The sequence below is a fragment of the Pseudochaenichthys georgianus genome, chromosome 17 (assembly GCF_902827115.2).
Source record: "Pseudochaenichthys georgianus chromosome 17, fPseGeo1.2, whole genome shotgun sequence".
In the NCBI taxonomy this organism is placed as follows: Eukaryota; Metazoa; Chordata; class Actinopteri; order Perciformes; family Channichthyidae; genus Pseudochaenichthys; species Pseudochaenichthys georgianus.
Window position 1 is genome coordinate 28,745,208 of NC_047519.1, and position 9,916 is coordinate 28,755,123.

General features: G+C 39.4%; 1 protein-coding gene across 1 annotated transcript in view; it reads right to left on the minus strand.

Annotated features, from left to right (window-relative positions):
- The window catches only part of LOC117461797 (corticotropin-releasing factor receptor 2), a 48,495-nt gene extending 38,877 nt beyond the window's left edge, over window positions 1-9,618 (minus strand). Inside the window, exons 1-2 of the mRNA XM_034103756.1 lie at window positions 9,429-9,618; window positions 9,201-9,320 (exon numbers count right to left, since the gene is read on the minus strand). Of these exons, the coding sequence (XP_033959647.1) occupies window positions 9,201-9,320; window positions 9,429-9,549 (241 nt within the window). The 5' untranslated portion in view covers window positions 9,550-9,618. The remainder of the gene's footprint in view (window positions 1-9,200; window positions 9,321-9,428) is intronic.
- Between the last annotated feature and the right edge of the window lie 298 nt (window positions 9,619-9,916).

A 9,916-nucleotide genomic window follows, 5' to 3' on the forward strand; every position in this document is an offset into this window, starting at 1 on the left:
GGATCTGCTGGTCATATGATTTCAAACCTTTATTTATCCAGATTGGTCCCATTGAGATCATAGATCTCAATGATGTCTTGATGAACAGAAACACAAGCAGCCCACTGGACTCAGATCTCTAGATATCTCATCACTCCTTCGCTGCTCCGATACAAGTCCGGGCTGCGGTGGTTTGTTGATACATGTCGTCTTCTTATGTTTGCTTTAATCGAGGCGATGTAGTTATGCAGCGCCCCCATCGTCAGTAAATGGAAGTACTACAAAGAACCCCGTTTAGTGCAGTTTCACAAGTTTTGTATACACAGCTCGAAAAAAATTATCAATTGTGGATACGGCCATGGTTGTAACTCTCGTTGTAATCGGAGCGGCTCGGAAACACATCTACAGCAGTAACATGCAACACATTAATGCAGCAGCAATATTAATAGAGAAACATCAGACATAATAGTAAAACACTGAAAGGGAACATTTTATTGCACCAGGAGCTATCTTGGGACTTTTACTGAAACAACGTTGACTTGCCTGTGAATAAAAAATAAACCATAGTGTTGGTGATCTACAGTGTTGTCATTCTTCTTTGAACAGCAAGACCGCTAACACGCTATTTCAACAATCACACTCCCTGTAATTGACATAATTAATAGATAGTTTAGCTTCTCACCATCATTTGCTGGGGCCCACTGATGTTAACGATCGTAACTGAAAGGCTGCCTGCCAAACGTAAACATTCAGCCACCTGACTTGCAAACTCTCACGGGAGTTTTACACAAGACGGATCCTTTCTAGCCATAACCTTTGCCCCCCAGGGCGTTTCGTTTGCAGATCTACCCACCTAGGGACCCGTTATCGTTTTCTGCGTTTCCATGTCGGCCTCGTGTGGCTGAACCGTCTATCTGATAGTGAACTGTAGCAGATACGACCGTTATCGTCCTCGTGTGGCCGGGGCTTAACATTTTTGTTGGATAACAGGAAAGTCAATATTTGTACAGGAGCCAAACCGATAAGGGAGAAAGGAACCTGCCAGAGAAGAAATCCCACTGTTGTTTTACTTTTTCCTCAGAGTGACTGTGAGCCTCTGTGGTACGCTCTTCCTCCTGCGATGAGATTCGAGGTGGCAGTTTGAGATGTGTCTCTGCTAATGCTGCACCAGGTTTTTGGCTGCTTGCCAGACCAACCTGCTGCTACCACCTCTAAAGTGACAAACAGCATGATGTCTGTCTCTAACTTAGCCACTTAGCAGCAAATATAATACAAAGTCTTAAGCTGAAAGTAAAATAGAATGATTAAACAGACCATTATCACTGGGTACATTTAAGTGGCTTGGGAAATATGTTTTTTTTTGCCATTACTGATTTTGGATGAAAATGTAATTTCCTTGCTTAATTTCCCCTTGTTGCTTTTGTCTCTCTCTTGTCATTCATTCCAACAGCAGTGGGTAATAACTATTCATAAAATGTATGAGCCATCATTTCCAATAGTGACTGAGATTACATAAAGTCAGAAAAAATGAAAGGAGAGAGGGAGAGCTTTATGACAAGAAGAAATAAAGGCTAATTAATTTACACAAAATCGGAAGCGGTCCAATTGTAAACAAAAAGAAAGCTCTTGACAAAATGCTTCAAGCTCCGAGATGGATGGTTCCTGACTTCAGCTCTTCAGTTTCCCATCTGCAGTTTTTAAAAGGCCAAGATGCCAGGGGGAACAATCAGCTTTTATGTATTACCCTCAAACATAAATTGTAGGCTTTTGATCTGGAATTGTTGTCACTTAAGTTGTGAATAAATTATCAAGCAGAACAAGAGAAACTGCTAGAACAGCCACAAAGTGAAACCAGCTGGCAACCAAAAAGCGCAATCACACACATTCTTATCATAGAACAATCCTCCCTTGTTGTTTCAAGTGTCCTAAATAGCAGATGTTGTCTCAATGAGACACCTGCAAAAGCCTGGCTTCATTTTGCTACCCTAAACACAGCTTTGAGATAACTCATAATACCCCCACCTCTGTTTAAAATAATGTACTTGGAAACATATTAGGGTAATTACTTTCCACAATATTTGCAAATGGAGTCAAGTACAAAAAAAGCATCCTAGCATAGAAGATGTTAATAACTGACGGCTCCATTACAATCTGTAGATTCCATGCGTCAGTGGTAAAAGACTAGTTTAAAAAGCACTCTGCATGCCATTACCTCTTGATTGCTGTGCTGGAGTGATGTTTATAATGGCTAAGAAGCATATTTAATTACTTGGGGTGTTCCATTAGCACACGTATGTGCTGCACTGAAAAACATTGATGAATACATCCTAATTAAACTGAAATACATTTAAACGTTACAGAGAATAACAATAAAGGCATTACAACTGCATGAAGCAATGGTTACAAAACAAAATGCTTATGAAACATAATGTTTACAGCTTGATTAAGATGTCCAGTGACTTTGCGTGTTTGCATGGCTAAGGGAAAACGATTTGAGTGGAAGCTGACAGCAAAAGTAACCAAGCTTAGTTTTAATTTCTGGACAGCAAGAAGACACTGTGAGAAAAAGTGATCTCAAAAATAATTTTAGCAGTTAGCAGTTTAGCGGTGAGACACTTTGTATCACCTGGAGCTCCGTCACAGCAGATAGCGGAGAACAGGAACCAGGAAAGAATGAAACAATGGCATAAATAATTTGTTCTAGATCTAGAAAGGATAATACAGATTTATTTAACATATTTTATGGTAGTAATTATTTGATATGATTGTGCATTTCCTCTCTGTTTAAGTTTTTTTTTGTTTTAGTCTTTTAGTTTTATGCCTAACAACCACCAAAAAATGAGGATTTTAAAACTGTCTACGTCAGCGTGTATGCATGTTTGTAAAAGCGTTAACCTCAATCTCTCTGGCAGCCTTTCATTCAGCAGGATGGAAAACATGATTGGGGATTATTGAATTGTGTACTTATTGACAAAGGGGTTAAATGTGTTCGACAAATAAACCCCTGCGAACCCCTGTCAATTCAAATCAGCTTCTTGATTGAGACATCAATAAAAGAAACTGCAAAAACAAACACTTATTTTGGCCTGGTGGTTTGTCACAGACTATCGTGTTGATTTATATTTTATAAAGGAGTGGGAACTATAGAGATGGGCCTGAATAATTGCCCTAAGAGCGAAGGAAGGAAACTCTGATTGGCACTCTCGGTACACTTGAAAGGGTTCATAGAAATTCATAAACAATAAAGAAGGAGCATGATGAAAATACATGACGCAGGTTCTTTTATTTGCTACTCTGGGGAGTATTGCCACTATTGGTGAATACCCGTCTGGTAAACCATTGATGGATTGTGTGGCCATCTGGAATTGCTCTTTTAGAATTGACCCAGCATTACTCAGATGTGTAATCGTGTCATTAGTTTCAAGAATAAGATAATTGACTGAAAAGAAAACATTTTTTTCCCTGTTGAGTACAGCAGAAAACTGTTATTATTCTTCTGTAGATCTTCTTCGGTTTTCCTGATCATTTCAAAGGTTGTGGGGTTCATTTCATAAAATTAAGTTTAAGCATACAGCTGGATAACATGTCAGGGGCCTGATGCATAGTCCAAGGTCTTTTATTCAGAATAATTACTTAAGGCGGTTTATTGTTGAATTAAGATAATTCCCAAGTTTAGTGTTACAGAAACAAAAAATAGACAATATCTTTTATATCCTTATAACCAAACCAATGTCTCTTTATATCTCAATTTCAAAACAGATAAAGAAAACACAAAAAACACACCTATGTACATTTTGTGTACAGCTGTAATGCTCATCAGTAGACATCATCTTGGTTGAGATAGAATGAAAATAGTTAACAAACCAGCATCAAGCCATGCTGCAATATCAACATTTCTATCAATCAATCCTCGAATTTCCAAATTGTTGCTTATTAATCTTCTGTTGAATGATTAATGGAAAGATGGTTGAAAGGTAGAAGTTTGGTTAAACATATCAGCTTCACAGCACATCACCAATTGCACTTAATCTCTCTTATGAGTGATGATTACTGAATCAGACAGGCCGACAGAGCCTGAGGAAAAGCTTTTGGGTGAAACTCTACACACAGCTGGGTCTTTTAAGCTTTCCTATTTCTCTTTATGCCCTCATGACACATTAGGAATAACTATAATTGTACGTCATAGATTGAAACTTTTCCATGTGTTTCCTGTTAAAACTCACAGCTGCATTAAAGTCAGTTGGTGAGAAATAATTATCAGAAAGTGTGCTACAAGTCAGTGGCCCGGAGGGTAACTAACAAGCCAAACATAGAGGATAGCGTGTCTGGATAATGAGACCATAATTAAATAATTAAACAGCTAAAGCGAATGTTGTCACATTTTGTAAGCACTTTATCCAAGCCTTTTAGAGCAGGTCACTGCAATAAGAACCATTATCATCTAAATCACGCTCTGTTGTATCCTTCCTGTGGATATATACAGTAAATGAAATGTCTGTGTGTGGTGCTTGTTGCTGATTGGGCCCCTATAGCAACTCTGTGGGTATGGCTGGTCAATTGTTTGCTCCACACATGCTGACCCGAATTTGCTGACTGACTAACTTCTTACACAGTCCAGCCATGGAGAAGTGGATCAAAGGTTTCAAAGAGGTGTACATTCACAGCAGGGGAAGTACTTTAAGATGATTCTGGTGCAATCACAGGGAGAGGAAAAGTAGCACAAATTGTAGCAGCCAGAGGTGCTCTCTGCATGCAAAGGAAAATGTTTCTCTGTCCTCCAAAGAACCAAAACAGCTTGCAGGTCTGTTCTCAAATGTCAGCGACTCACATTTTGTGAGGAGATTAATCTTTGAAATGGAGAATCTAAATAACTGCAACTTGTACAACTTCTTTGGAAAATACAATCTAGGTTTTTTGATCTCACTCATAATGACAGAAATCAACAAAAATGCACAAATCATCACGGAGAACATTGAAAAAGCTGCAATTTTCTTGTTTGTTCATGACGCTGGCCTTTGTGTAGTCACTGCTCAATTTCAGTATTATGTTAGCCTCCGAAAGATGAGGTAATGTTGCACCAACTCATCTCTATTTTAAAAGAAAAGCATCGAGTTGCATCCGAGACAAACCACGCTGCAGCAGCTCTGCTCCTGACTCTGAACCTGATACCCGCCACGGCGCTGATATGTCCTGGACTTTATTAATCCTGATAAGAGAATCAATAAAGTTCTATTGTAGAAACAGCGATTCTGACTTAAAGCTGTTGACTATAGGTACACTGTGTGCTGACAGGATGTCTCCTCTGTAACGATGACTGGAGAAACACAGGGAGAAGCGTGATTCACTGAATAATCTGAACAGAAAAAGCACATGGGTCACCAAGATATGACTTGCATTAGAAAAACTGACACGTTGCTGTTGATATTGTTCATCTTTGCTGCTGTGAACATCTTGTCTTGCCTGAGGCTTGACGGAAAACACATCACACAGAAGTGACAAAGCAAAGACAGCGAATGACCTTAACTCAAACAACTCAACCTAGACTGTGGTGATGTGCATGTCATGTAAACCAGAGAACTGAATAAATGCGCCAAAAAAAGGTTTAAAAATGCATAAACCTCTTAAGCCACTCTGCACTGATATTAATATTTAAATATGCTTGAAGAAGTGGACACGGATTTACAGCCCCTTACCTGAAGGGGCCTGTAGTCTGTGAAATGTACGGCTTTTGTAAGAGAATTGGAACATTTTGCTGACATTAGACTACCTCAGTCATTCATTTTCATGTGCTCCGGAAAACCTACAAGGTTACACACAAGATAGCATTTATATTCTCCAGTGTTCAACAACTGGGAGTACAACGCATACAGTAGTGGCTTTTCTTAGAATATAACATAGTACACCCTGGGTCATGCCTTTCAAATATGCAGGCCCATTAAATGTTTAGTTGTGAGACACTCCAAGAAATGGAAAAGAGTCTATTGTTAGTCCCTTTGGTCAGATACTCTATGTGGCCAAAATTAGACTCTGTCCACACACGCCACTCAGGCTTTCTTTGCCCGCAAAACAGTGTGCTATTGCTTTACATCAGATTATGTATCTGATTTTAGACTCTGTGTTTAATTGCAACCCTCTATTAAAACCTGCCCATGTGATTTCAGGCCACACTTCTATTTTTGGTCTGACCTATTTCGAGATTTATTAATTTTAATGTGTCAGTGGCTGAAAATTGTGCTGCTAATGTGACACATCAGAATCAAAACACTGGCTTCCATAGTCTCAGCGCCCATGTCACTTTGTTGTAAAACCATGCAGCATACTGTGACTTAAGTATTTTGCATGAAAGAGTTTTGTAAACGCTAATACTATCCCACTTATACATTCACACTAATACAGTGAAGCAGACTGGATGTCCTTGAAATATAACATGGACAATTCTAGCTGGGGACTTTAATCAAATATGCTCCTTTTTGCTCAGGAGATGGTTAAATATGAACTTGAAAGTCTATCTATTCATTCATATCATGTTTAAATGAACATATAAAACTTACATATTGAGATATAAGGGAATTAAATGAAAAGATGATTATCTAAATTGATAATAAATAACACATTGTAACTTGAAATAATTGTATGCAATACGATTCAAAGATTGCGGTTTTCTTTTTCATATCTTTCAGTTCAATGTGATTAACAAACTGGTCGCCCTTACAGTCGTAAGTTTAAGCTCCATTAACGCAGAATACAATACAGCCCAGAACAGCGCAAACTGTGCCTAACAATAGTGGAGAATAATGTTTAAAGGTCCACTTTGATCCGAAATATGGAATTAAATGATGTGTGGTTATTCCAAACAGCTGTTTGCAGGATGTATGGCCATCTGTTTTGAACTAGGTGAATACATCTATTTCCCAAAATGTTTAACTATTCCAGTAACTCAGACTCCTCTTTAAACCTCCCTTCCACTACTGTAAGTGCCTAAGACACATTAGCACAACACATGCAGTAAGGAAGGCATACAATGTTTCAAACACTGCAATCCCATCAAACTCCCATAAAGACCTGTATGCATCGCTGCCATAATCTATAGAGACTCTAATGCTCGCTCGATAAAAAGTTCATTAAACAGCTCCATTGACTAAATTCTCAACAGCTTCTTAAAAATCCTGTGAGATTCCTGTGTTTTTAATATAAGACAATCGATCCCACACAGCTAAACCGATCAAGCCTGCCTCAGTGGCTCTGACACAGAAAAACATGTAGCAAAAGTCTATAATCTTCCGCTACAGTTGGACAGCTGAAAGTCCCAACACTGCTGTCGGTGTGTGAAACAAGCTGTAAAATACTTATGTCTGATTGTCTGCAAAGTGGACAAACTGTGAAATCACTTTGTTCCCTGTCTGAAACCACTTCCATAGTGGTCCATGGAAAACGCAATGACATTGAGAGCTCTAATGGACAAGCAAAATAAAATGTGTTCTCAGTTCACAGTCCAAATGTGGTAAAAGTAAGTTGACACTTTTAATAATAATAATTACTTTACTCGTGGGCCTGACACAAAGGAACAAAAACATCTGTCACCTGCGTCATTCCACCTCAGAGCTGCAATCTGTGCAACAATGTGACTTTATTTCCATAAAAGAGCTCGGTTTTTCTTTCATTCTTATACTCTTTGATCAAATCCATTTCAAATAGCAGGAGCTAATTATGTCATCACCTCCAGCAAACAAAAATGCCATTATGTTGCATTTGACAGGCCCATTGTTTGATGGTGAGATACATTTGACCAACATTTTTAACAACTGCAAATTTGCCACAATATATCCTCAGCCTGTACAAAATATGAATTCACATCGATCCTCGGGGGTTCAACTAATGAAGGTATACATCAGAGCAGGTGTTGGCACATGATGTCATGGCAAATGGCTGCACGTTTCACACCAAGGGAAATTAACCACCACACGCCAAACAATATGTAGAAACAGCAGCAGAGCAAAGGGAGAATCAATGCAGTAAGAGGTGGGCATACAACAAGGTGTGCGTGCGTGCGTGCGTGCGTGCGTGCGTGGATGTTATTTACTGAAATTAAAGCTGCAATTTAATTCTCTGAATGTGTCAATTCAGTTCATCACTCTCATGATTAAAACACAAGTTACATAACGTGATACTGCTGGTGACATGGAGAGTTGTGATATGTTCTCAGCACTTGGTGAAACTGTTGGCTGAAACAGACTGGGTTTAGAATTGCTGAGTCTTTCAAGCCAGCTGATAATAAAACCTCTCTTAAGCTTATTGTTTAAAATTCAAAATGGTCTTTGTATATAGTTCCAGTGACTTTGGCTGCAACTTGGTGTCAAGACTTAATGTGGAGGTGAAGCTGACATCAGCTGCGTGTTGACTTCAAACCAGAAACTACACATTCATTTGAACACACCATTGGATTTCCATCTGGTCACAATCACAACAAATAGGCTGATGGCTCGATGGTGACAGGTGTGGTCATGGGTACGTTTTAATGCCACACATATGTGTCCACCAAGGACCTTGTGAACTCTGTGGAAGATTAAGTGGCCAGAAAATGAAGCTGCCAATAGCCGACAATCCTATATGAGCAGATGCAATGCATTCTGGTCAACTCGATCTGTCTTCCATAACAGCCTGCGAAGGTTTAATTTAATTTAATTTTCTCTTCTGTGTCAGTTTATTGATAAATACTGAAAATTCATTTTTCACAGTATTTTGAAAATATAAATGTTCTCAAACTCAACTGCAAACTGCTATAGAATGATCACAAGAGCAAGTTTGGCATGGTACACAATCTGATGAAACGATCAAATTAGAGAATTATAAATGTAATCACGTCACATTTGAATGATTTTCAAGGGCTTTTAGATATATTCTTCCTAAGCAAACAGCACACATGCTCATGTGATGCAGCTGTTGCAGTGACTCAAGGTGTAATGATCATTATTGAGATTCACTGTCACTCACTCACCACTGCTCTCGACCCAATTTCACATGCAACATCATACAGTGCATAACACACAGAGTTTGTATGCTGAGTGTGTTTGCTTATAGGAGCAGACATTGCATTTTTTGATTTTACTTTTACATCCAGCACATATGGGAGGATTTTTAATGCAATATCATGTACGTGCAACAAAAACAAAAAATGTTTTATCGATATAAATAACTTTTGCCATCACGGATTAATGTCTTACTGGTTGTGTTGTACTTCACCCCGTTGATGTACTCAGGGCATGGTCTCTCCACAATCCTCCCGGTGCTGCTCCGTGGCCAGCATGTTCCAATCTCATCGGTTGTGGCATTGCAAAAAAAACCTTAGGGGGGAAATAAAGTAGAATAAAAAAACGCGGAAGCTTAAATACTTTCCGGTATCCAAGACCTCTGAATAATTGACAAAAAAACGGGAAGAAATTCCATCTTACCATCAGTGCTCAGCAAGGACAATGAAGCGTTCCCCAAAAAAGTGTCTTGGAGAGCATCTACTAAACTACAATTAAGGTCCCCTAGCTCCCCGAATATTATCTGAATAATAGTAGCATCCATGGTGCGATCCGCCGCTTTGGATAATGTTATATGAAATCTAAGTCCGAGGAGAGGCGGACACTGAGCCCAGTGGTGTTCATGGGCTTGTGAAGCGGAGCAACAGTAATGACTAGTATGGGAGCCTATTCACCCGCTGGGAGCCGAGTGCCTGGCCAATCACAGCCACGCAATTTCTCATCCATCCAACGTGCTGCAGCAACCCGGTGAAAGACAGCCGACACACCGGACTGACCGGATCATGAGCTTTGTCACCCGGACCCATCACACCTGCCATCCAAAATGTCGTGTTCAGTCAAGCGAGAACAGTCCCTCCTGTCAGAAAATGAAGTGAGTTGGAGGCAGCCTCTATAGAATAAACATATGCAGC